General features: G+C 39.5%; 1 protein-coding gene across 1 annotated transcript in view; it reads right to left on the minus strand.

Annotated features, from left to right (window-relative positions):
* LOC122549763 (protein QNR-71) overlaps positions 1-22716 on the minus strand; it is a 41819-nt gene extending 19103 nt beyond the window's left edge. The window contains exons 1-5 of the mRNA XM_043689752.2: positions 22586-22716; positions 12110-12262; positions 8248-8391; positions 5429-5602; positions 5186-5350 (exon numbers count right to left, since the gene is read on the minus strand). Of these exons, the coding sequence (XP_043545687.2) occupies positions 5186-5350; positions 5429-5602; positions 8248-8391; positions 12110-12262; positions 22586-22658 (709 nt within the window). The 5' untranslated portion in view covers positions 22659-22716. The remainder of the gene's footprint in view (positions 1-5185; positions 5351-5428; positions 5603-8247; positions 8392-12109; positions 12263-22585) is intronic.
* Positions 22717-27208: the final 4492 nt, after the last annotated feature.

The following is a 27208-nucleotide window of genomic DNA, read 5'->3' on the forward strand; positions in this document are numbered from 1 at the left end:
TTTCCCAAAATGCTGCACCTCGCATTTATTTTAATTTAACTCCATCTGTCACTTCTCAGCCCATTGACCCATCTGATCAAGATCCTGTTGTAATCTGATGTAACCTTCTTCGCTGTCCCCTACTCCTCCAGTTTTGGTGTCATCTGCAAACTTACTAACTCTTATGCTCACATCCAAATCATTTATATAAATGACGAAAAGTAGAGGACCCAGCACCAATCCTTGTGGCACTGGTCACAGGCCTCCAGTCTGAAAAACAACCCTCCACCACCACCCTCTGTCTTCTATCTTTGAGCCAGTTCTGTATCCAAGTGCCTAGTTCTCCCTGTATTCCATGAGATCTAACCTTGCTGACCAGTCTACCATGGGGAACCTTGTCAAAAGCCTTACTGAAGTCCATATAGAACACATCTACCCCCGCTCTGCCCTCATCAATCTTCTTTGTTGCTTCTTCAAAAAACTCGATCAAGTTTGTGAGACATGATTTCCCATGCACAAAGCCATGCTGACTATCCCAAATCAGTCCTTGCCTTTCCAAATACATGTACATCCTGTCCCTCAGGATTTCTTCCAACAACTTGCCCACCACCGACATCAGGCTCACTGGTCTATAGTTCCCTGGCTTGCCCTTACCACCCTTCTTAAACAGTGGCACCACATCAGCCAACCTCCAGTCTTCGGCACCTCACCTGTGACTATTGATGACTCAAATTTCCATCAGAATATTATCTAGTAATTCTAATGGTTTCATTTAATTATTCCTATTCCTTTAATTTTATTTTCATACAAATTTCTGATTACCTTTCAGGGTAATTTTGGCTTGATGTGATTGTGTAAAGCAGGTGATAGCAAATCAACAATCTATTTTGTAGTGACGTCAATGGAAATTAAAATTAAGGGACAGATATAAATGGAGAGGCATTTGCCATCAAGCTAGCTTTTGACCAAGTGTGACATCAAAGAGCTCCCATAAAATTAAGTCACAAGCTATCGGGGCGGACAACATCATTGATTGAATTAATACCTATCACAAATGGAGACAGTTGTGGCTGTTTGAGGTCAATCATCTTAGTCCCAGGAAATAATGCTGGAGTTCCTCAGAGTAGATATTTTCTCCATCAACCTATTCAGAGATGTTATGACATCTTCTGCAGCAGATGGGACTGAATTTGGGTCTCCGAGCTCTGAAGCAGGAATATTACCACTGTGCAAAAGAGTTCCTAGTTCCTCAGAGTAAAATATTTTCAAGTCAACTTTGCAGAGATATTACTACATACCTTTGGAACAGGTGGAACTTGAACCCCAAGTTTCAATGCTCAGATGTAGGGGCATTACCATTGACATGGGAGTCCCAGTTCCTCAGAGTAGATATTTTCTATATCAACCTGATCAGAGATGTTAAGACACCCTTCTAGAGCAGGTGGCACTTGAACCCATATCTTGGCTCTGAATTAGAGACATTACCACTGTTCACAAGAGCCCGGTTCCTCATATGTCCTAGGTCTAACCATCTTCAGCTACTTCATCAATGATCTCCCCTCCATCAAAAGGTTAGAAGTGGGGAGTTCTGTTAATGATAGTGAGAAAGCTTGTAGCCTTACATGCGACACATCTGTGACAGGATATGCAGGAAAGTGCTTAACACCAGCGGAGGGGGGCACTGTTTAAGAACAATTAAGGACATCTGTTCGTAGAGTCAATGGATCGGTGTGAATAAAGTGATAACATTTGTTCACTTGTGGAATGGGTGGCAATACTTCCTTTTGACCCTGAGGGATGGAAGCTGCACATATTTTATAGTTGGACGTTGGATAACTCAATTATATTGAAGACTCTTAACAAAACTCATACTCAATAGGAAAAGAACTTGTAATTTAATAAGCTAAGTAGAATATACACGTAATCCTGATACATTTTCATGTATACCACACAGAGGAGATTTGAACTTATGAAGCTCAAATTGGTAAAGTACCTATTCGAAATGGCTCAGGGAATTTTGACTGTTCTGGAGTGTGAACGTCATATTACCCTTACAAGCTAGGAAAACACAAAGGCTGAAACTAACACGGTAAGAAAGTTGGAAGATGTTCATATGTGTGACAGAGAGAAAACATTCTTCTATAAATTACATTCACTGACCTAAGGCTTCAAGGGACACAGTGAGAGGGAGAGACAGGTGGAAAAGTTAACTCTTTTGTGGTCTGATTTGAGTGTACACTTGCTTGTCATGTATTGAATGATTGTGTGTTGTTCCCTGGAGCTCATGATTCTGGAAGGTTATGAATTGAATGTGCATTTTGGAAATCTAAGATGATTTTTTTTTATAAAGCTGTTTTGTAGGATAATGATACAGGGCATGTGAGCTGAGCGAAATTACCTCATGACCTTTTCCACATAGTTTAGATAAGTCTCTCATTATGCTGTACTGTTAAAAGGGAGCTTATCTAGCTAAAGGCAATTGGCCATTTGGCCTGGCTAGATCAGGGTTTCCCACTTTGATGTGCATGGAGCTTAATTAGTCAAGCATACTCAGACCTGTCAATTACGTTTGTTTTCCTCTACAAACGTTTGCCATTTTATTGCTGCTTATCTGGTTAAGGACATGTGGTGTTTTTGTAATCTCAGTACCAATTTCTGTATAAAGACAGCTTATTTACAGCAACAAGGGGAGTAGCCTGAGAGAGCTCTTAGGGGTAAGAGCTGGCGCTGCTACTCTGCTAATGGTTTTAAAACCTTAGCTCAAGCTTGGCGTGTTGGTATCTACGTTATAGTATAACATTGATGCCATTGGTAAATAAAGATAATAATTTAAACTAAGCTGTCTATAAGAGTTTTATATTCCAGACTGCCAGAGAGTACGATCTCCGGGATGAACCAAGAGAGGCTTACAGGTCGAGTCCATCAGGGATTCCCTGAGCTGTTTTGAATAGGTACTTTAACAATTTGTTGCTGTGAGCAGGGTTCCAACAAGGGATACGTGTGAGTGAAATTGGAAAAGAAGAGCTTCGCCTAAAGGTCGGACTTGACACCAACGGGGCCACAAGGTAAGGTTATACCTTCGTTACTCTCGGTCTGCATTTTTGTGTGCTTGTTTCCCTCATTTCACTCTCACGTGCCCTGATGGACCACTGAATGAGATCGTTTAAATAGGCACTAAAAACAGAAACCTTACAAAGGTACAAGACAATAGTATGAATTTTGTGAAGGTATACAATAAATTGGATAAAAATGGGTGCGACCCTGGATAAGATAGAGGGCAAATGTCCCTTGTCAGAGATAGTGAGTATGTATCCTAATTACGAGAAACAATTCAGGGGAATATCGGGTGCAGCTACCAAACAGAATAAGGACTGGCCTCTGGGAGGGAGATATGATCTAAATCTACTTATGAAAGTTGAACAAAGGCACACAGTTTCATATGTAATAAAATGAGACTGATCATACCCATGTGAAGTAAGCTTCTAGTTTGGCTGAAAAATGGTAAGCAACATTTGAGTGAGGCAAAGACCATCTACTACAGCAGAGAAGCTGAACACCTCTCCTCAACATTCAACAGGACTTACTATTGTTGATTCACCTATCATCAACATTTTTTGGGCAAAAGGGTGAATGGGTGTGACAGTGCCACTGCTGACCAGAAACATAACTTTTAATGGTCATATTACTACAGTGACTACAGGATCTGGTCAAAGATTAGGAATTCTGCAGCTTTTAACTCATCTCCTGGCTGTTCAAAGCCTTTCAATCATCTACAAAGCACGTCAGGTGTGAGATTAAAAAAAATTCCTAACATGCCTGGATGAGTTCAGTTCCAATATTCAAGACATTTGATACAGTCCAGGACAAGGCAACCCACTTGGTAAGAATACAATATGCCACTCCTTCCAAATCTGTCGGACTGTGGTAGCAATGCATACCATCTGCAAAATTGTTGCAGCAATTTACCACGATTTCGTCAACAGCATTTTCCAAATTCACTCTCTCACCGAGAAGAACAAGGGCAACAGATACATAGGAATATCAGTTCTGAAGAGGGATCACTGGAACCAAAACATTAAATCAGGTTTCTGTCCACAAATGCTGCCAGACATGCTGCACTTTTCTAGCAATTTCTATTTCTGTTCGAAGGAATATGATCCTTGACTTGGAACATTATTACTGTTCCTACTGTTGCTGGATGAATATCTTGGAGCTTCTTTCCTTAGAGCTTTGTGGAATGTGCCGACGCTATACAGTCTGCAGTTGTTCAAAAAGCCAACTCATCACCAATTGGGATAGGTGATAAATATGATCTTACAAATGATACCCACCTCCCATGAGCAAATGTAAAAAGGAGTTGCCAATTCACTTTCACAAATTGTAAATTACAGTTTAGCATAAGAAAAGGTGTAAAAGCATTTAAACCTTTGAATCTATTTCACTATTCTATATGATCACGGTTTATCTTCAATCTCACCTCCAGCTTCCCCAACAAGTCCCACTTCCAAATCTTCCTTTGGCATTCAAAAATGTATCAATTTCTACCGTAGATATTCTCAAGAACACAGCATCAACAGCCATTTGGGATACAGATTTACAAATATTCACAACCCTTGGAAATGAAAAAAAATCTTGATCTCAGTTCTAAATGACTGATCCATATTCTGAGACTTCATCCTTAATTCTTGGCTCATCAGCCAGTGGAAACATCTTCCCTGTGCTGACCATACTAAACTCCTTAAGAGTTTAAAATGATTCAATGATATCTTCTAAACGCTAGGAAATATTAGCCTGCTCAAATCAATCTCTCCTCATTGAACAGTCATTTCTTACAAGGAATCAGATGAGTGAATCTTTGTTGCACTCTGTTCAGCAGGTATATCCATTCTTGGATAAGGAGACTAAAACTGTACATCTCATTCTTAGTGGAGTATACATGCTGAACAAAATGTATGAAGTGGCCCTGTACCATAGTTTACAGCTTTTTCATAATCATCACACAAGGCCTTATAAATATTACAAGCTTTACAAAGTTAAATGAAAAGACATACATCCTCACAACTAGTGCCTCAATTTTATAAAATTGCAATTTGCTTTACACATTCCTCATAAGTATGAACACCAGTTTGTTTCCATTTTTTTGTCAGGGTACCAAAACTGCTGAAACTACTGATCAATAGATGGGTTATCCCAAACACAATCTCACCTGTAACCGTGTATGGGCCACTTGCTGTTGCAATTGGAATGTATTTTTTTCTATGGTGATCTCTTCGATAGACAGACACAGTCATCATATGGTCACCCAGTGTGATGTTAGTCGTATTGATAGAAAGAGTCATACTGGATCGCCCAATATTTTGATAGTATTGGCCTATATTTAAAACACATATGGTCAGCAAAGCCTTTAAAGAAATCTCTTCACATTTGTAGGAAATATTGTTATACCAACCTTGGGTATGCCAAATATAGACAAAGTTCTTATGCCTCCAATCCATATGTCTAGGAAAAGAATGACCATCTGGGAAGACATTATATTTGGTAAACGTGGTGTGGTTAAACCAACCATATTCATCAATCCAGGAACTCCAGTTATATACATATTGCCCAGGAAAGAATGAAGATGCTAGAAAATAATCACTGGCATTAGTGACTAAAATTGGAATCATATTTAGAAATGTACATTCTCCTTCCAATAAATGATCATTATTTGAAGATACTATTGAATACATGCAATGGAATACATGCAGAAGATTTTAAAATTGTCATTGCAACAGATCAGAAACAAAATAACAGATTAGAAGAGTGTTTTATATGTCAGAATTATGTGGTATGTTTGGTGAATTAAGACTCTACTACATTGTTTAGGATATTATTTATATAAGAAATATGGCAATGTGAAGGTTGCCCATTGAAGACTACAATGTACACAAAAATTGGTCTATCAGATTCATAATGTCCATATTATTCCTGGATACTGTATATCTAACCAATATGGAGATAACCATCTTAAAGTACATAATAACCTGAAAAATTGTATAATGCTCAATATATTCATACATATACCATTGATCATCTTACTTGCAGCAGTCCCATATTTGGAGAAATTGGACATGCCATTGGATGGAGTTCTCCCACTTCTGAAGAGCCAACTGGATCTTTCAATTTCAAATTTGACTGGAACATTACTTGCCAATGTAGGAGATGTCACAATTGACAATAGTTAACCTGACTCATGGATCCATGCTGCTACTGACATGAGAAGTGAATGGCAAGTCACTAAGGCAGCTGTTGTCTTGAGATCAAGAAACGTCTCAAGCTGTCCTCGTGGGATAACCTACTACTCTAATCATAGGGTAATCTCTGTTCATGCACAACATTTACTCGAGTTTCAGCATTAAAACAACAGTCTTCATCACTTCAATCTGTAATCAAGTGCTCAACTAGGTTCAAGGTCTATTAATTAATGTTAATCCTATCTTACTTTGATTGAAAATCTAAGTCCCTCACATCACATAACTTATTAGCATCATTTAGTTCAATTTATCTGTCTAGGGGAATATTGTGTTAGAATAATTTGTAACAATATCAAAATGGCGTATGATAAAAACGTATTTATGATTTTTATTTCAAAAATTGGCTTTTTCGCTCGTGACTGGAGGATGCAGCAAAGGATGCGGAGGTCTTGAGCCCAAATTCATGTTGATGCATTGCTTAGTCAACGCATCATGGTGATTCTTATCATAATCCCAGCGTTCAACTGCTTACGCGATTCAGAGTTGGAAGATTGCTCCTTTAAGATGCAGCATTTAGGATCACTGGGGAAACCAGTGCTGAAAAATCCTTAATGCCTCAATAGACAACATATTGACGAGTTAAGGGAGAGGGGGAAAGAAAAGGACGGAAAGGGAAGCACAGGAAAGAATAATCTGTCCTCACCAGTAGTGTGTTTAGAGACACATAAAGCGTTTCATCATGTGGAAAAATGGCAGCTGAACACACGGGTATTCGAGTCCACAACATCCATAGATGGCCTCCCTGCCTGCCATCAATTGAGGTCTTTAGACAATTAAAGACATCTTTAAGAGCCTCATATTCCATTGTTATCGGGAAAGGGGTTTCCTGCTTCAAAGGGAACCCAGAAGGCTCTGTCCCCTGGGAGAGTGTAGGAGGGGACGGGAAACCACTAACAGCCACCCCATTGGGCATGTTGTCCTTCATGCAATCCTGATACAGTGAAACTCTTCCTGCCATTTACCACCTGCAGCCAGATCATTCTGCAACTTCATTGGCTGTTTGTCGAGGTCCTCTCCAGTGATACTATTGAGGAATGGCTCCGGGTCTTTGATTAGCCAGGTAGGCAAGATCTCCCGTAGGGTCATGATCCCAGGGAAAGGGTCACTAGTTGTCTGTCAACTGCCTGATAGGCTTGTGGTTTAGTGGGCACTCTCCAAATAAGGCAACATGGATTTCATGCCAGCTCTCCAGCCAGTAGACCAAAGCCGATCACTTCCTCAAGGTTTCACCAAAAGGAACAGGAGTAGGCGTTTAACCCCTCAGGTTTCTTCTGCAATTCAATGAGATTGTGGTTGATTTGCATTTTAACATCACATTTCTGCCTTTTCTCCATAATTTCTTAATACCTTCGGTTAACAAAAATCTATCAAACTCTGTAATTACCATATGATTGCCTAAATGTTTCATTTTACTTGATTTACTTTGGTTTAATTGGTCTCCCATTACCAGTTTTAATGTTCTCTTCTTTTTAACTGATGGTATTATATTACCTACTTCCTAGTGCCATTGTTCAACTGATCTTTTTAATAATGCAGCTAAACCAACCTATGGTCAATTTCACTTGCCCAGAAGTCAACAATTATGGTTGAAAGAGATTTGTAGTTGTAGTTGAGTAATTAAGGAAATTCATTGAGGCTTCCAAAAGTTTAGAACTCTTCCATAAATGGCAACTGATATCAGCAATGACCCAATCTTCAACAATACTTTCCAGCTGAGCCACCTACTCTTCTCTACGGATTGCCTTCTTCATGAAAGTGAGACACAAGGTTTTATATGCCTTGGCTTCATTATTTCAAAGCAGAACCCAGCATTTATCACTTCTTGAGTGTCCAATTCTGTGCACACTTCAATTTCTATCCTTCTCAAATTACACATAATAGTGCAAATAGATTATGTAAATGATTGAATTCACTGAATTTGATCAATGGAGGTTTATCCTACATAGCACACATGCATATGCACACAAAGGTTTACCATTTTTGCAGTTTTTGTCATAAACGATATCACCATTATCATCCTCTTTTTGACATTTAGGTAATTTAAGCACCACGTTAAAAGTTACATTCGCTCTAACCAGTGTAGGCCCATCATTGCCCAAGTGGGCGATGACCTTTCCTCCTGAAAGAGAAAACAAATGAATTGAAAAAGGGAGAAAACAGATACTTTTTGGTATTAAGCATAATATTTGCTCAGAGATATGGTTCAAACTACAAAATAATAATTGAAACTATAAACTGAATTTCAAAGAATATATTCACCATCAATAGTAAATAGAGGAAACCTTCTCACAGTATCCCATGGAAAATTAAAACGTTTTGGAATTAATTACAAACATTAGCATCAATAAATTATTCTATTTTATAATGCGAGGGACAGTGCCTGTTCCGAGATAAATCAAGTTTTAGCATTAACGGTTAGTAAGTCAGAATTTTCAGTTTACTGTTTTCAATAAAATTTAAGAGGATTATTACTAATGTAATTATTCCTGCCTTTGAAGAACTGAGATATATATTTTAGGATACTGATGCTATCCTGCGATCTAAGAACTCAGGGAAGGAATTGATGTTTTGTTCCAGAAAATAGAGCAAAGTTTCAAATTTTGTAGGATATGTTCTGTGCCCCAAGCATGACTGAAAAATGTGCAATACTATTTTGGTCTTGTATAAATGTCAGATCTTTTGCATATGCTAATAGTGACGTTCCAATTTATTTTGTATAACACCTGAGAAATTAGACTATCCCATGCTGTTCACATTAAAATTTCCCTGCACGAGTGAGGCACAAGAACTAGCTGCTTTGATTTTCTAAAATGAGGAACCAAGAGGAGAAGGAAATAAATTATTGGAATGTGTTGCCCAAGGCCCAATTTCAAGCTGGTGTCACTATCCTGGTTGGGGCCTTACTGCATCCACAGTGTTAATTCCTAGTCTAAAAATTGGTTCAAATGAATTTCTCCCCATGATCTCCAAGCTACTGAACTAATTCTAAAACAGTCATACAAACTTGATTTTATCCAAATGTAACAATTTAGCCAATTGTTTTATTATTAATCCAGAGAGATTAATAATATATACTTGATCATAGATTTAAGTTATTGACTTAATCCGATGCCTGCAAATATTTACTGCATAAACTGAGATGCGTTTTATTGTACTTAGTTGATTTTTAAAAAAAGTTTAGAGACCCTTTAAAATTTCTTTAGGCAATTGCACGCATGCAGTAACTTAAAGGGAATGACTTGAGTAGTACTTACATGGAAATGCTCATGTTGATACCAGCTAAGGGCTTAGACAAAACACTGAATATAAATGGTATTTGCTAAATCACCAACTCAGATACTGTAGGCTTTATAAAACATAGATCAAGCATCTGAAAACTGGACATCCTTAAGGAACAGTGACCCATCAACAGCAGCAAAATTGTATTAAATTACAATCTGTAACATCACAGCATGGTATATCATTCACCCTACCAGTCCATCAGACCAGGGGAGATTGCAAGAGGACATGAAAGGAGAATCACAGGCATATCTAAAAAAAATCAGGTTTCAATGAGGTCTACGCACATGGTAGGCTATGGAAGCAGTATGCAACAGACATGGCAAAGCAATCCCACAATGAACAGATCATATTGCACTCTGCAGTCCTGCCACATTAGTCATGAATTATACTAAAAAAAGGAGGACGTATAGTGAATATCTCCAAATTCAACTATGTGGTAGCCCACTTTGAGAGTACGAAAGGCAAGACTGAAGCATTTGAAACTATCTCTAAACAGAAGTGCTAAGGAGATGATTCATCCCAGTTTTCTCCTCAAGTTCCAGCATCACACATAGTATTCTTCAGCAATTCAGTTTACTCCAAGTGATATCAAGGAACTGGACACTGCAGAAGCTTTGGGCCCTGATAATATCACTTCTGAAATCCTGACATCTCGTGTTCCAGAACTAGCTATGCTCCTAATCAAGCCATTCCAAAATAACTGCATCAACAATGTAGCAAATTGTCCATGCTTGTCTTCTCTATAAAAAGGAAAAAAAATCTAACTATGTCAGTTACCACCCTGTCAATCTACCATCAATCATGAGAAACATGGTGGAAGGTGTCAAGAGGCAATGATTCATCAAGATGCTCAATTTGAATTCAGTGAGGATCACCAGGCTCCAGGCCTCATTATTGATTTGGTGCAAGCGTGGACAAGCAGATAAATTCCAGAGGTGAAGTAAGGGTAATAGCACTTGATATCAAGGTAGTGCTTGACTAAGTATGACATCAAGGAGCCCTAGCAAAATTGAAATGAATGGGAATCAGGAGAAAACCACTCAATTGATTAAGGTCATAGCTTGAACAAAAGTAAGGTGGTTGTAGTTTTGGAGGTGAATCATTCCAGCCTTAGTATATCGCGGAACTCCTCAGGAAACTTGCACTCAATTTCAGCTTCATTAATGACCTTCCTTCCACCCTAAGATCAAAAGTGGAGATGTTCTCTGAAAAGTGCACAGTGCCTTTTGCAATTCCTCAGATACTGAAGTAATCGATGCCACATGCAGCAAGACCTGGACAACAATCAGGCTTCATCTGATAAGTAGCACATAGTATTCACTTCATACAGAGCTATATAACGATTACCTCAAATGAGTGAGAATCTGTCTTCCCTCTCCCCCCCCCCCGCCAATGATCAGGGGCATTATCATTACTGAATCCCCTATCATCAACAATCTAGTTATCACTGTCCAGAAACTTAACTCAGGATCAGAATCCTTACAGTATGGAAATAGGCCCTTTGGCCCAACAAGTCCACACTGACCCTCCGAAGAGTAAACCACCCAGGGCCATTCCCCTACCCTATATTTACCCCTGACTAATGCACCTATTCTACATATCCCTGAATATTATGGGCACTTTAGCATGGCCAATTCATCTAACCTGCATATCCGGAGCACCTGGAGGAAACCCACACTGACACAGGGAGAATGTGCAAACTCCACACAGGACAGTCGCCCAAGGCTGGGATCGAACCTGGATCCCTGGTGCAGTGAGGCAGCAGTGCTAACCACTGAGCCACTGTGCCGCCCCAAATCAGCAATAGAAATACCATAGCTAATACAGCACTTCAAAGACTTGGAATTCTGTGGAGAGTAATATATCTCCTGACTCTCAAAGTCTTTGTACCATCTCAAGGCACCAGTCACAAGAGTTATGGAATACTCTCCATTTACCTGAATGGGTGAAGCTCCACCAGCACTCAAGCAGCTCAATACTATCCAGGACAAAGCAAAGGTGAACTGTCTTGAAATGCTGCAGTCAATGAACTGTAGATACTATTTAATCAAGTACCCATCCACTAACTTAAACATTTAGGTGTTCCACTTCTGACACACAGTAGCAGCAGTGCCTTCTATATCTTGTACTACAACAAGTGGCCAAGGGTCTCTCAACAACACTTTCCAAACTGAAGAACAGTACTACCTGGAGCATACGGCAGCTGATGCAAGAAAACACCATTGAATTTACCTTTAAGCCATACATCATCCTGAACTTTATCATCATTTGTTCACTATTGTTATGTTAAAATTCTGGAACCCCCTTCCTAACAGCACTATAGGTGCTATAGGTGTACCAACAGCACATGGACTTCAGGACTCAAAACGCTGTTAATTTTGAATTTCTTGACGGCAATTAGGATGGTCAACTAATATTATCCTTTCCAGCCACACCCAAATCCCATGAATAAATTTTAAAATTCTCTTTTAACTAAAGAGAATTCAAAGACCACCTGGACAGAAGGAGGGCCTGCAGTACAAATACTTGGATAGAGATTTCCTTCTGGTTCTTACCTTTCCAGCAGTTTTTCCATCGGATGTCATTTCTCTTCCACTTGGGATAAAGTTTCTCATTCCAGGCATTATTGTTAGGATGCCAACCAGCAAGGTGGCCAGAAAGCCGTGAAAGCGATAATTTGCTATCACCAGTGAACGCGTCTTGGAAGCCTGAAAACACAAACGCAACTACTCATCAACTAAGATGAGAAACAAGTTTGTTAAACAACTGCCAGGTAAATGTACTATGGTAACATCATCCAACGACATTAAATATTCTGTGAATGCTCTCCATTCTTATATCTGCTTAACAATTTTTTAGGTTTTTTTTAATGACTGAAGCAAAATGTAATTAGCATTATAGAACTACAGACTGATTAAAGCATTGAATGAGGTTATTCAGCCCTTCATGTTCATGTCAGTTTTCTATTAAGAGGAACTATTAGTCCTACTCTCCTCCCCTTTCCTTGTAGCCCTGTATCTTTATTCATGCAGAAGTTTTTCCAGTTTCCTTGTGCAAGCCATGATTGAATCTTCCTCTAGCACACTCTCACGTAATGCATCCCCAATCCTAACCATGCATTGCATTGTCATGTTTGGTTCTTTTGCTACTCAACTTAAATTGTCCCTGGATTCTCAGCCTATTCATTTTCATCTTCCTTCCCTTCCAATAAATCGCAGTTTCTTTTTGCAAAAATATACTTTATACATAAAACGTATGAAGATACATTACACAACAGTTCAAATTTTACACTGCATTGCTTTCAATACATTATGAGGTACTCTGAGGTACTTTACTACACTTCCTATTCTGTGTTATATTTACAACGTGTATTTACATTTCATGTCAAATAAGTTTGGTTGCACACAGCCCAAGGGCTTTACAATCCCTCAGGAGAGAGACCTTAGTCATGGTCTTTCTTCACTGGGCTTTTGCAGCAGCTGCCCTAAGCTTCATTGCATCCCCAAACATTAGCATACAACCCTGGGCCCTCGAATATTTCTTTGTTATTCTCTTATAGGGAGAGACTCATATTGTATCTGGTTCTATGAAAATCCACTTACATCAATTGTCCTCCCTTAAGCTGCCTTTCTTCATGTGGGAATCAAGTGTTATGAGCAGACAAGGGGAATCAGTTCCCTTCTCAGTCTGTTACAACAAATACCTTCATTTCTTTTTAGCACACAGCTATGAACTTTCAATTTTAACTCATTTAACTAGACCAAATTTAAGGTGCCAATTCCAAGGTTTTCTTGATTAAAAAAAACATTAACCTACAGCCCTGAAATAATAATAAAACACGACATCAAACTCTCATAAACCTAGCTAACAAGTTTACATGAGGAAAGGCAGCAAGTGTCCAGTTTAAACAAAAAGATAATAACAAGTATGCTTTAACAGTTCTTCGAGTGAAAGCTGAATGTGTGACTCATTTGCTATTTTCTTGTTTCTCACTAGTGGTGAAATTGTGCAATTCAGTTCTTGGTGCGTGGGTGCCTTTAACATGCCATTTATTTTGAGAGGTGTTTAGGCAAAGTGAGAGTGAGCGAGAGGTGGTGAGGGAGAGCAAGCCTTCCTGTTCTGTTGTTATGAATCAATTTTCTTCTCTCTTTGCTCTGCCAGCTAACTACTGAGAAATGATTCGTTTTGATATTCCCAGAGTCTGGCTCTGTTGTCTTTCCAAGCTGAATAATCCAAAGGCAGAAATGAGGATTGCAGATGCTGAAGATCAAAGTAGAGAGTGTGGTGCTGGAAAAGCACAGCAGGTCAGGCAGCATCCAAGGAGCAGGAGAATAGACATTTCGGGCATAAGCCCTTCATCAAGTTCCTGATTTTTGAGAGAAGTAGGGAATTTTCAACCCACCCTCTTGAGGGAAGGGGCAGCCTGGACAATGTATCTGCATATGTGTGTTGTTCCAACTGTCCGTATTTTACATCGTATAAGTGTGTTGAGAGGAGTAGGGCCCATCCCTGAAGCCAAAAATGTGGTGCTAGAAAAGCACAGCAGGTCGGGCAGCATCTGAGGAGCAGGAGGATCAAAGTTTCAGGCAAAAGCCCTTCATCAGGAATGGGGCTGGGAGCCAAGGGGTGGAGGGGGGGAGGAGGGGGGGGGGGGGTGGTGCTGAGCAGGGGGAAGGTAGCTGAGAGTGCAATAGGCAGATGGAGGTGGGGCTGATAGTGATAGGTCAGAGAGGAGGATGGAGTGGATAGGTGGGAAGGAAGATGGACAGGTAGGAGAGGTCATGAGGACAATGCAGAGTTGGAAGGTTGGAACTTGGATAAGGTGGGAGGAGGTGAAATGAGGAAACTGGACCTCTGAAGCCACCTCATCACCTTTGAGGGAACCCAGTGTCTGGGCTGAAGATGGGCATGAAAGGGTGAAGATCTGTTAGCAGAACAAAGTGGGTCCAATAAGTAGTGGCAAAATTTCCTGACATTGAGAATGATACCGAGAGCCTCCTTCTCCAATTGGGCATACCTCATTTCTGCATGAGTGAGAGAGCATAAAGTTAAAATAATTGGACTCTTCTCTCCATTGGGTAGAAAGTATGTGACAGCACTGCACCAACACCATAACGTAAGGCATCACACGCCAATTGCACGGGCAACCTACCTTGAAGTGAACGAAAACATCTGACCTCTGGAAAACCTGTTTGACACTAACATACTCTTGTTTACAGTCTGAATTCCATAGAAGATTGTGTAATGGCTGTCAAAAAGGCCACCAAATTTGGAATGAATATTCCATAGTAATTCGCACGACCCAGAGAAGACCATAATTGGAATACATTAATGAGCTGAGGGACCTCCACGATTGCCTCTATTTCCTTTGGCACCTTGTGAGGTCCTTTGCTGTCAATGATGTGCCTTAAGTATTCATTCAATTTCCGGAGGAAGTAACACTTTTTCTTTTAAACTCATAACCCATGCGTTTGCAGTCATTTGAGGGTCTCTTCCAGATTCCTCAAGTGCTCTTCTTCTGTGGAACTGGTGATCAAGATATCATTAAGGTAGCATTGTACCCCTTTAGGATTCCAAAGCCCTATATAGTGACACAAGCCCCAGTGAGTCACTACAGCAGGTGTTGGATTCAGCAATGACGCCAATCTTCAGCAAAACATCCTCCTTTGTGAATTTTTGTCACCCTTCCAGGCCACTGAGCAGATCTTCGATCAAAGGCAACAGTAGTTATCTGCACATGGCGCTGGTTTAAAAGGAAGTTTCAAATCACCACAAATTCGGATTGATCTGTATTTTACGATTTCTCATAGACTTGTTTAGAGTTAACCAATTTGATCATAGCACCCCAGTTCAATTTCCATTTCTGCGGTTACAAACGCACAAATAACATTGAGTGGAGGGGTATCTCAGTGGCTGGTACCAATACCATTACATACCCTTTGAAGAGTATACCCCCTGCTCTGTGTCCTGAGGGAAATGTTAGAATGCCTCAGTGGCAGATGTCACAGCATCTTGGTTGCAAATTGTTTCGGGGTAAATGAAACTGTTGCCTTGGTGTTCATCCCCATCTGATGGGTTGCCCATCCAATGTAGACAAAACCCAACATCTATGCATTTCACCCTGGACTGCCGAGACATTCAATTTAAATTCTTCGTTGGACAGCGTCCACATCTTCCTTGTGCTTTCAGCATTGACCTTCTTCCTTGAGTTTAGCTGATTTTTTTCTTCAGCAGGGATTTCTCCAGACTGCTCTGCTTTCATTAGGAGGCAATTGCAATGTGGTCTACTTCTTAACAGTTCTAGCATTGGGCCTCCCTGCAACAGCAGTCAGTCTCAGAGTGTTCCGATCTGCCAAACTTGTGCCACTCCTGCTGTGGCAAAGGTTTCTTTTGTCTGGCTGGGCTCTAGCTTTGGCAGCTTACTCCATGTACACTGCAATGTCCAATGCAGTTTTAAGATTTGGATTTATCTCAGTCTTCATTGGATAGTGTCATTTCATAAAAGACAGACTAAACTGTGACCTAAGGCTTCATCTAAAAGATTCCAAAGCTCACTACAAGGACCATGATAAATTGGGCTTTCACAGTATCCTTCTCAAATAATAGTCCAAACAGATGTGCAAGTAATGGAAGCTACCGAAACTGATCCCTTGAATTTTATTCTGCATACATTGCATTTGTTGATGCAAAATTTACTGTTTCGTTTTATATGAATTTATATGAATTCCACTTAGTTTCATATCTGACCATATCTGAATGGATGGTTTGAAATCTTCAGCTAAATACATGTTCAGCAAGCTCATCTATGTATTACAATCTCTCTCTGATTCAACAATATAGAGAAAGGTTTCAGGAATGAGGCTGGAAATTAACACTGTATAATGTCAAATGTTGAGATCATTATCACAAGGATAAATCAACCCTGATCTCTTCATCTAGCTCCCACAACTAAGCAACATGATGTTTAACTCACCTCTACTTTCTACAACTCACTACTTTATTAATCTCACTTGGAAACTGCAGCATCGAATATCGACATTGAAAAGAAAATTATTAATGTGTACAAAAGGGGATCAGAGATATGGGTATTCCCTAAAAGGAATATAAAATATTTTATAAATGAACTTATAAACATGATTGAGTTAAAGATTATCAGATAAAGTCCAACTATGCAAAAGAAAATGCATTAATCATATTCATGTGATTGTCAGATGACTGAACATCCACAGGATATTAGCAGTGAAATGTTGGCATGGTAACGTGACCAATTGCAAAAGTTTAGCAACGTTTAGAACAGCAGATGTAGTTATGAAGTGTGTGTTATTTTTATCAGTTATGAATTGAATAAAAGTCATCAAAAGTTATGGTCTAACTCAGTCCTGAAGTTCTAGTATTTGATTTAATCTTTCTGCCACACCAAGCAGTGATGAAAGACGTTCTTCAGTAAATTGACATAAAAATGTATATTGCCATAGCAACCTACTCTCCTTCAGAGGTGGGAGGAACCAGTACAGTTCCTTATTAGGTGGTAGATCAGATTTGCACCAAAAACATGCAGTTCAATCCCTGTTCCAGCTGATTTAGGGCATATCTCCTTGCCCTGCTTGTGGTCAGGCCAACCCTCAGGAAAAGTACTCAAGAAGTGAATGTCACAGAGGAGCATCAGAGAAGAGTTCTGTTCATTTACACTCAAAACGGTATGACTAATTAGCTTTGGACTCAAACTCGCCTTTAACTGTTTGCCTAAAATTTTTGAAAATTGTATTGTACTGAAAAAGAAACTACAATAAAATTAGGCATGGCACTAGCAAGTTACACTGTTCTGATGCAAAGCAAATCAAGTCAATGATTTTTCCTGCATCTCCTATGCTAAGCTTTAGCATCAGCACCAGAAGTTAAGAAGCTCGTGCAATCTCTGATAGTGAAGAACTGTTGGAGGGTTTCAGAAGGGCAGAAAGTGAACAAACAGGATTTATTGCATCACCTCAAATTATGATAAACTACAGGAAAACAGGCAATGATGCCAACATTCTAGATGCATCAGCCCTTTTAAACCTGCAAAAATGCTTCTGTTACTGAGCTGATTGAGTTAGAAACAACCGTGCTAAACATAAATAAGGGTAATTACAAGGAATGAGGGCAGACTTGACTGGAATGGGACTGGGAAAGGAGTTTAACAGAAATGATGATTGAGGATCAATGACAGAGATTTAAGAAAATAGTTCATGATTCATAGCAAATAATCCCTCAGTGAGGAAGAAGGATTCTAGGAAGTGGATAACCAATCATGGTTAACCAAGAATGGTATGAAGTTGAGAGAGAGAAAAAAAACCAGCATAGCAAAGAATAATGGTAAACTAGAGGATTAGGAAAGTTTTAAAATCCAACAAAAGATAACCAAAAAAAAGGGAGAAAATTTATAATAACATTAAACTAACAAGTAACACAGAATCAGACACAAAGATATTCTTTAAATATTTCAAGAAAAGAGAGATGTCAAAGTTAACATAAGCCCCTTACAGAATGAGGTTCAGGAAATAATAATGGGGTACCAGAAAATGTCACAGGCATTTAATAAATACTTTGCTTCAGTCTTCATGGTAAAGGATACTAATAGCATCCAAAAATACAAAATAATCAAGGGCAAAAAATAGACTAGAGAAATGAATACATTAACTTCCATGAAAGAAAAGGTACCAGGGAAAATAATGGGCTAAAGGCAGTTAGATCCCTTGTATCTGATTGGCTGCACATAAAAATATTAAGGAAGTGGTTACTCAGAAAGTGGACATATTGGCAGTAATGTTTCAAGAACCCTGGAAAAGTCCTTGAGGATTGGATGTAACACCTTTCTTCAGAAAAGGAGGGAAACAAAAGAAAAACACAGGTAACTACAGCCCAGTTCACTTAACATCTGTCACTGGGAAAATATGTTAGACATTTTTCCAATCAACATGTTCAGATATGCTGTGACACAGCTCCAGAGCAGATGGGACTGGAGTCCAGACCTCCTGGTCCAGAGGTAAGGACATTGCCACTGCACCACAAGAGCTCTAAATATTTGCAGGTGATAATACAGTCTGTATTAAAGGATGTAATAGCAGTACATTTAGAAATAGATGACATGATCAAGGAGAGTCAACATCAATTAATGAAGGGAAAATAATGCCTGACAAATGTATTAATGTTTTCGATAAGATAATAAATACATACATAAATAAATAGACTAAAGTAGATGCAATATATATGACTTCCAAAACACATTTGATAAGATACCTCAAAAGACTACTTAATATGATAACAGCCCATATTGTTGGGGCAGTATATTAGCATAGGTAGAAGACTGGCTAACTAAAAGAAGACAGAAAGTTTGGATAAAGGGGGCTTTTTCAGGAAAGCAACCTGTAACTCATGGAGTGGCACAGGAATTGTATATATTTAATGACATGGAGGAAGAAAAAGAATGTCTTGTTGACAAGTTTGTGAATGACAAAATTAGGTAGAAGGTAAGTGGTGAGTATGACACAGTCCCCAGAGAGATATAGGCAGAGTACGTGAGTGTCCAAAAACTTTGCAGATGGAAAAATACATGGAAGAATGTGAGATTATGCACTTTGGCAGAAGAGCTGAATATTATTTAAATGGAGAGACTGCAGGGGCTGCAACAAAGAGGCAGTACTTATGCAAGAATCACACAAAAAAACATTCAAAATCAGCAGATAATAGGGAAGGCTATTGGACTTTTGGCCTTTATTTCAAACAGGAGTGGAGTATAAAAATAGGGAAATCTTGCTAAAACTATACAAGGTATTAGTCAGGTAGGAGAAAGTGAGGACTACAAATGCTGGAGATCAGAGTTGAAGAATGTGGTGCTGGAAAAGCACGGCTGGTCAGGCAGCATCTGAGGAGCAGGAGAGTCGACGTTTCAGACATAACCTTTTCACCAGGAATTCCTGATGAGGAATTAATCAGACCACACCCAGAATACTGTAACCATATAGAGTTGTGGGTCAGGGTGGTGACACAATCCTTTTGAGTTGAAGATCTGGCCAACGATTGGTGATTAACAAGAGAAGGACAGACCAATGTTGCAGATAGCCTAAAAGACCACAGGCCATCTTATTCTCACCTGCTTTGAGAATGAATAAGCTGTGTACAATTTTAATTTGATTGTTTTCATATCCAAGTTGCTCAAGACTTCCCTGACAGGAAGCCCCCTGATTAGTGCAAAGTACATGTCTAACATGCTGGTTTGCCATTCTTCACTTTTGTCTTACAGATTAAATATTAAGTTATTCATGTTTATGTTCAAATTATATTTTCAGCTGAATCAAAGTTAGAGTAGCTACACATAATCTGCCCTACATCATCATGAGGGATTAAAAGGCAACGTTCATGCTGCATGGCACTCAAGTTGCATAGTTCTGAAAGGATCCATGACAATGTGATATGTGAGTCATCTATGGTTCTGTTCCAAATGAGAGGCACCAGGTTGACACGAATCTTAAGAAAACTTCATTTTGTTCCTTAATTCATCTCTATCCCTTTAATGTTTTAGAATGCACAGAGACTGTAACTTTGACGTAATCGATCATCCTTTACATAATTTAGTCTGTGAAAGGCAGTGTTTTGTGCAGTTATCTCGACAGAGCTATGTGCTATGAGGGACAGTAAATATGTGAATTGCCCGCTGAACATCGAACATTCTTGAATGCCATTGCACCCCTTGAAAAGCTTCTACATATGAACTATGTGGAATCATCACTGATTTCATACTCTTACTCATTAGGTGGATATATATGCTGAAGAATATGTGCCAGGCCAACACCAGGCATATTCCCTGGACTTTACCTTTAGCCTTGATGCATTCCATATTATGGTGCAATGCTATAACTGAAGTTCTCAAAATGAAGGTTCAGGGATCCTTGACATACGAGGCAATCTTCAGTCAAAGATTTGTTACTTGAGAGAGATGAGCAATTGCAACATCTCACTTGGGTGTGATATAAAAAGATCTTATAGTAAAAATAATACTACAGCAAACATTGTGACAGGACAAATGAGGCCTACTCAACAGCATGCACATGTCAGAGTTGTTGAGAGGGAAAAGAATAGAAGAAAAAATTACATTTATATAGTGCCCCAGAAGTATCCATCGGGGCCCTTACAGGAATGAAATCACTGCCGTCATGTTGGAAGCATGGCTACCAATTTGTACATAGCAAGCACCCTCAAGCATCATGACCAAATACAAGCATGGGAAATGCTAGAGAATGTTGGTCTGGCAGCAACAATGGAGAGAGAAACAGAGTTCACACTTTGGGTTGGAGATTTGATGACCAGATAATCTGTTTCTTCTCTGTGCTGTTAGTTGGAGGATATATACATTGGGTTTTGTTTTTACTCCATCGTGGATGTAGGTATTGCTAGTTGGACAGCATCTACTGACCGTTCCTGGTTGCCCTTGAGAAGGTGCTGGTGAGCCGCCTTCTTTAACTGTTGAGGTCCCTGTACTGTAGGTAAACCCACTGTGCCATTGGGAGGGAATTACAGAATCTTGATCCAGCGATAGTGAAGGAATGGTGATATATTTCCAAGTCAAGATGGTAAGTGACTTGGAGGAGAACTAGCAGATAGTGGTGTAATTATGTGTCTGCTGTCCTTGTCCTGGTAGGTGGAAATATCGTAGGTTTGGAAGGTGCTGTCTGAGGATCTTTGTTGAATGAACGATATACATCCCCCCTCAAGAAGCTTCTCCTCAGGCACTTCAAAGGGGCCTGGCCCCACCCTGCTGCCTGTGGATCCCAAAATCTGCAAGCTAAAGACGACAAGGTTGTATCTGGTAGGAAACTCTCAGCAAACAAGGCAACTCTCGGCCAGTAGGCCCCAAAGGCAGATCTCCACATATTCCAAGGCAATGGGGCCAAGCACAAAACAGACTCCCCCACCTCCCCAGCTGGGAAAAGCAGGCTTTCACCAGGTACTGAGAAGATGAGGCAGAAAACAACTCACTGAGGGAGTCACATCACTGAAATTTCACTTACAGTGATTGTCATACAACAGAGAAACAGATCCTTCGGTCCAACTTGTCCTTGCTGGCTAAGTTTCCCAAACCAAACTAGTCCCATCTGCCTCCATGTGGCTCATATCCCTCTAAACCTTTTTTTATTCATGCACATTGTCCAAATGTCTTCTAAATATTGTAACAGTACCTGCATATGCCACTTTCTCTGGCTGTTCATTCCACATACAAACCACCCTCTGTGTGAAAAGGTTGACCCTCACGTCCCTTTTAAATCTTTCTCCTCTCCTTGTTCTATCGAAGGAATCTCGCTCTCTTCAGATTCAGTCCATTCAAACCGATCAGAATTTAACGTGACCTTTGCTCTCGCCTTTTCATCAACTTGGGGGTGGCTCAGTGGTTAGCGCTGCTGCCTCACAGCGCCAGGGTTCGATTCCAGCCTCAGGTGACTGCGCGGAGTTTGCACATTCTCCCAGTGTCTGGCAGGTTTCCTCAGGGTGCTCCGGTTTCCTCCCACAAAGATGTGCAGGTCAGGTGAATTGGCCATGCTAAATTGTCCCATAGTGTTAGGTGCATTAGTCAGGGGGAAATGGGTCTGGGTGGGTTACTCTTCTGAGGGTCGGTGTGGACTTGTTGGGTCGAAGGGACTGTTTCCATACTGTAGGGAATCTAATCTAAACAACCAAGATCATTTCACACCAACGAAAGCGTGGCTGCAAATCAAAAAAGTAAATCCTTCACATCACCAGTTCTACAGAAGACTCATACCGGACACAAAAAGTTAATTCTGATTCTCTGATCGCAGACGCTACCAGATCTGCCCTTTGTTTTTAACCTCACATTCCCCCTGTCAGGTTAATATCATTCAGTTCGAAATACACTGTCTGCATTTTCTTGCAAATCTTTTCAAGGGCGAAACACAAGGGCAATGTTTCGACGAAGGACAACTATGTTAACAAAAAGCTGCAACACAGCAAGATAAAATTTCTTTTTTTAAAAAAAAACTTACGTCTGCGAGCAACTGTTTCGAAGACTGTAATCAGGAAGACGTATCGAAATAGGACCAAAGAGCAACCTCTCATGGTGACCAAGGATTAGCAGGTCCAGCAGACTCTCAGTCGAGATACTGATGAGACTGACTGTAACATTCCTCACACAAACCCATCCTATACACCACCTTCCCCGCCCCCCCCTGGCCAAATCCTTGACTTCGTGAGCTCGTCATGTGCCCTTGTTGATAAAAGCCACCTATTGCCTATTAAAAACTAAGACCCACTCCCGCCCAAATCTTGTGGCTCTGAGTCACCCCCCGGTGATCGGCATCGATCACTTTATGATTTTACGAGGGGAAAAATATCTGGTGTTAGCGCAGCAAGGGCAGAAAAGTGGGAATCTGCTGCTTTGTGCAAGAACTGAGCAGCGCAAACTCTTCCCCAAACCCCGAGGCATTTGTAAATGGGAGTACACAAAGGCATTATTCAGAGATTTGTATTTAATTGTAGTTGAGAAAACAGGGGGATGAAAGGAAACGCAATTTAACTTTTCCGGAGCTGATTTTGAACTGGAGCATTCGGCATCACAAGAAAAATAAGTTGAATGTGGCGACAGACAGTTTATAAATACTCGAAGGGATGATTTATAAAACGTTTCATCAAACTCCAGGTTTGGAGAAACGGCTTGTCCGTTTGGTTCATTTTAAAATTGCATTGCGAGTGAAGTTTGGATTTGGAACACATACATTTCAACATACAAAATGCTACGAAATACTAACTACTTAAGGGTCAAATTCCGTGTACGCTGTCATGATGGTTGTGATGAAGGAGCAGTGCTCTGAAAGCTAATGCTTCCAAATAAATTTGTTGGACTATAACCTGGTGCTGTGTACAGCCCATCTCCAAATCATGAAAAGGCATGTTTGCAATAGGTGATATTTCTTTCAGCGTCTAGGAAAATTCTACCTGATGAGTCTAAAACCAAGTTCCTGATTTTCAGAAAACTGCAGAAGAAAGTTTCTGTACTTTGTCCAAGTACTCCTTTGTTAAAGAATGTATGGAGGATGCATATGTCCTTTGAGCCAACGTTTTCCTTTGGTTCGCATAGAATGTTGTTTACATAGGATATTGGTACATGATAACACATGTCATGAACTCACCGTTTAATTCTTTAATCTCTAAATTGTTGGGGAATCATTTTAAAAATCGATTATAACTTTTATCATAGCTGAATTCCATGATGTGTGCCATGTTCCCTTACATTTCAAAAGGGCTTCTAAAATGCTTCATTGGGCGCAAAGCATTCAAAAATATCTTAGGATTGTAAAAACAATATATAAATACAATGTCTGTCTTTCCTCTCTATCTCTTTCTCTCATCAATGCATGTTCTGTTCCACAGTAAAAGGATAATCTTTAAGTAGAGTAGGACTTGAACTAAAAGGCAACAGCAGGATCACTGATCCAAACTGCTGTTAAGAAAATATCCATACAGATAGGTATACCAGACTGAGGCAGTGGAACACATCAAAGGAGCATCCGCAAATAATCTCTCTCTCTCTCTCTCACATTCTCTATTCCTTGATATCATCTGTTCCACTTCACTGACCTATCACCCTCCACCTACCATCACTGACCTCCATTGTGAGAATGACTATTATATTTCAATTTTATACAGAAATTCAAAATGTATTGGTAAGAAAAAAATTGACTGTAAATAAAACACATTGGTAATCATCCTCATGATGCAAACGTATCAAATCCTACCCATTATTGAACAATTAATTGATAAAGCTTAAGCTATACTCCGATGGAGTAATATAATCTGACAGATATCAATAGTCCCTCAGCAGTGGTGCATGTTTGGAATGAGCTGCCAAAGGAAGTGATGGAGGCTGGTATGAATACAACATTTAAAATGCATCTGGATGGGCATACGAATAGGTAAGGTTTAGAGGGATATGGGCCAAATGCTGGTAAATGGGACTAGATTTATATGGGATATCTTGTCAGCATGGGCGAGTTGAACCAAAGGGCCTGTTTCCATACTGTATATTTCTATGACTCCAAGACTCTATAACTGCAGAAAGTACAATCTGATACATTTTCCTGTGACTATAAAGTTAAAGTATTTTGTCACATGATTCTCATCTATACTTTCTCTTTTATGGTTTTATTATAATCTGGTATCCAAAATTGTTTTTTGTCTTCTTTTAGTAAAACTACATTCATATATCAACCAACATTTGTAAAAAGAAATTGACAAAAATATTTCACAGCCTTTCAACTTCCACAACTAAAATTTCCCATTTATTTCTGGCAGCTCTTCTCTTGGTAACTATTCTTTTGATTTAAAAAAAAAGTTATAATAGCCTTGCTATTTTCTTTAACACTATTTATGATTTTTCTTATTGTTTCCTTTCAGACCTTCTTACATTTCTCTACAAGTATCTATAATTTTCTTGCACTTTTTAAAAATCATATATTACTCTCTGATGTTTCACCTTAGTTTGAATTTCTCTTCACCTCTTTTCATTGATGCATCCATTTATCAACTTGCAACAATGTGTATTTTGTGCTCTATCTGTCTCCTTTGAAAATCTAGTATCTGAATCATGTAATCACCTCTGGGAATTATTAAATACTTGCACTTTAACAATCATTGTGGGTTGAAATGAAGAAGTACATGTTTGAATATCAGCGACAGTTTCAACAAGGAAAAGTTGTATTTCTTTCAGTTTGGAAAAAAAATTGGGAATGATCAAATAACTTTGGAATGCATGCAGCCATGCTTTACTGTATACTGTATTTTGTTTTTCTAGATTAAGGTTCATTTGATTATCTGACATTTTAAAATATGTGTAAGTAGTTGCTTGATGGAATCCTCATGAAAGAATAATCATTTTCAGCTGACCAACAATACTATTTGGGTTACTGCTTTATTAAATTAATTCTTGAAGACTGGAGGGTGCGTTAACTCTTTCAAATCCAATCCTCAGGACAACTGATTATCAACCAGTTTCTTTGTTTTTACATACTTTTACTTTACAGCATTCTTTATCCTTACTTGAATTGAATCAAAGGCACAGCCAAAAAGTCTGTTCCCTGGTCTCATTGCTTGTAACCATTCATTGGGAAATATTAAGAAGCAAGGCTTTCACAAACTTTCTCAGGAAATCTAGAAAAATTGAAAAATTTGGTGCAATTTTCAAATGAATTAAAAATTGCGCGAAAACTTTAGAGGTACTCTGGGGAAAACTGGTTGAAAAACACTTCTCCACAAAGGGTCAATGTGTAGCTGTGCATGAAAATTGGCACTTAATAAACAAGTAAAATATGTGCAATGGCCTATCTATAGAAAATCACGGGGCACAAAATTTAATTTTATGGTGCTGCTTCCAGTAGTGCTACTACCTAACAGTGCTCCTCCAGGGTCAGGTAGGAGCAAGCAACTATCTGCTCAGCCAGATGGTGTTTTACAATGATTACTTTTACTCATTCATGAGGCGTGACTGTCACAGACTAGACCAACATTACTTGTCCATTCCTAATCCTTGAGAAGATGCTGGTGAGCTGGGTTATTGAACAGCTGCACTCCAATTTCCTTTTCTGAGATTTTTAAGCAGTTGATACATCAGAGTAGCGTGCTAGCCTATTTCAGAGGGGAGTTAAGAGTCACACTAATTGCTTTGGGTCTGCAGTTACATGTAGGCCAGATCAAGTTGGGACAGCAACTTTCCTTCTCTATGGGGCATTAATGAACCAGATAGGTTTTTATGACAATCAATTCTTGCATTGTCCACATTTGTAATCTTGCCATCATGTCAGCCACTTTGATATCAAGGTAAGGGCAATTCAGTATGTTTGGGAACATGCAGGGAGTGTACCTGAGTGTACCATAGGGAGGTTGTGGCATACTGGTATTGTCACTAGGTTAGTAATCCAGAGACCCTGGGAATCTGGGCTTGTAATCCTACCACAGCAGATACTGGAATTTGAATTCAATAAAAATTTGAATTAAAAGTCAAATGATTACCATGTGTAGAGTAGGCAATAAATGCTGGCCCAATCACCTGCACTCATATCTTATGAATGAATTTTTAAAAATTGTAAAACACCATGCTGACTGAGCAGGTAGCTGCATGCTCCTACCAACACCTGTGTTGTCCGATCTTGAGTCACGAGGTTTGAAATAGCAGGGTTGATCCAGCATTAGTGTTGTTTAATGGGCAAAGCACACTGATGTGTTTTGATTTGGAAAGTATCCAAAATAACCTGGAGTGTGTTGAAAGCATGTTACAGCATTTGACAGGCAAAGGCTGAGACATGTATAGGGGCTGCAACTGCATGGCCTCTGATTCTGTCTGCAGCTTGACAACCAAATAGAAGGTTGTGGAGAGGGAAACATCCATGCCATGCCATCTTCCAAGCTGGATTTGAAATATATTCTCTTTGGCAAATGCAGAAAGCTATGTTAACTAGGCCAATTTATGCATTTTAAATCTGCTGCAGTGCTTCCCAAACCCTTTTCTGCTCTAACTCCATTTCACACTTGATAGGATTGCAGAATTAACATTTAGGGAGTGGTCAAGGTGAAGAATTGTCAAGCAGGATGGGTATTCAAGCAACAGGGCAACAAAC

This window comes from Chiloscyllium plagiosum, unplaced genomic scaffold (genome assembly GCF_037043375.1).
Source record: "Chiloscyllium plagiosum isolate Xiang-an unplaced genomic scaffold, Cpla_swu_hap1 HiC_scaffold_5, whole genome shotgun sequence".
Lineage (NCBI taxonomy): Eukaryota > Metazoa > Chordata > Chondrichthyes > Orectolobiformes > Hemiscylliidae > Chiloscyllium > Chiloscyllium plagiosum.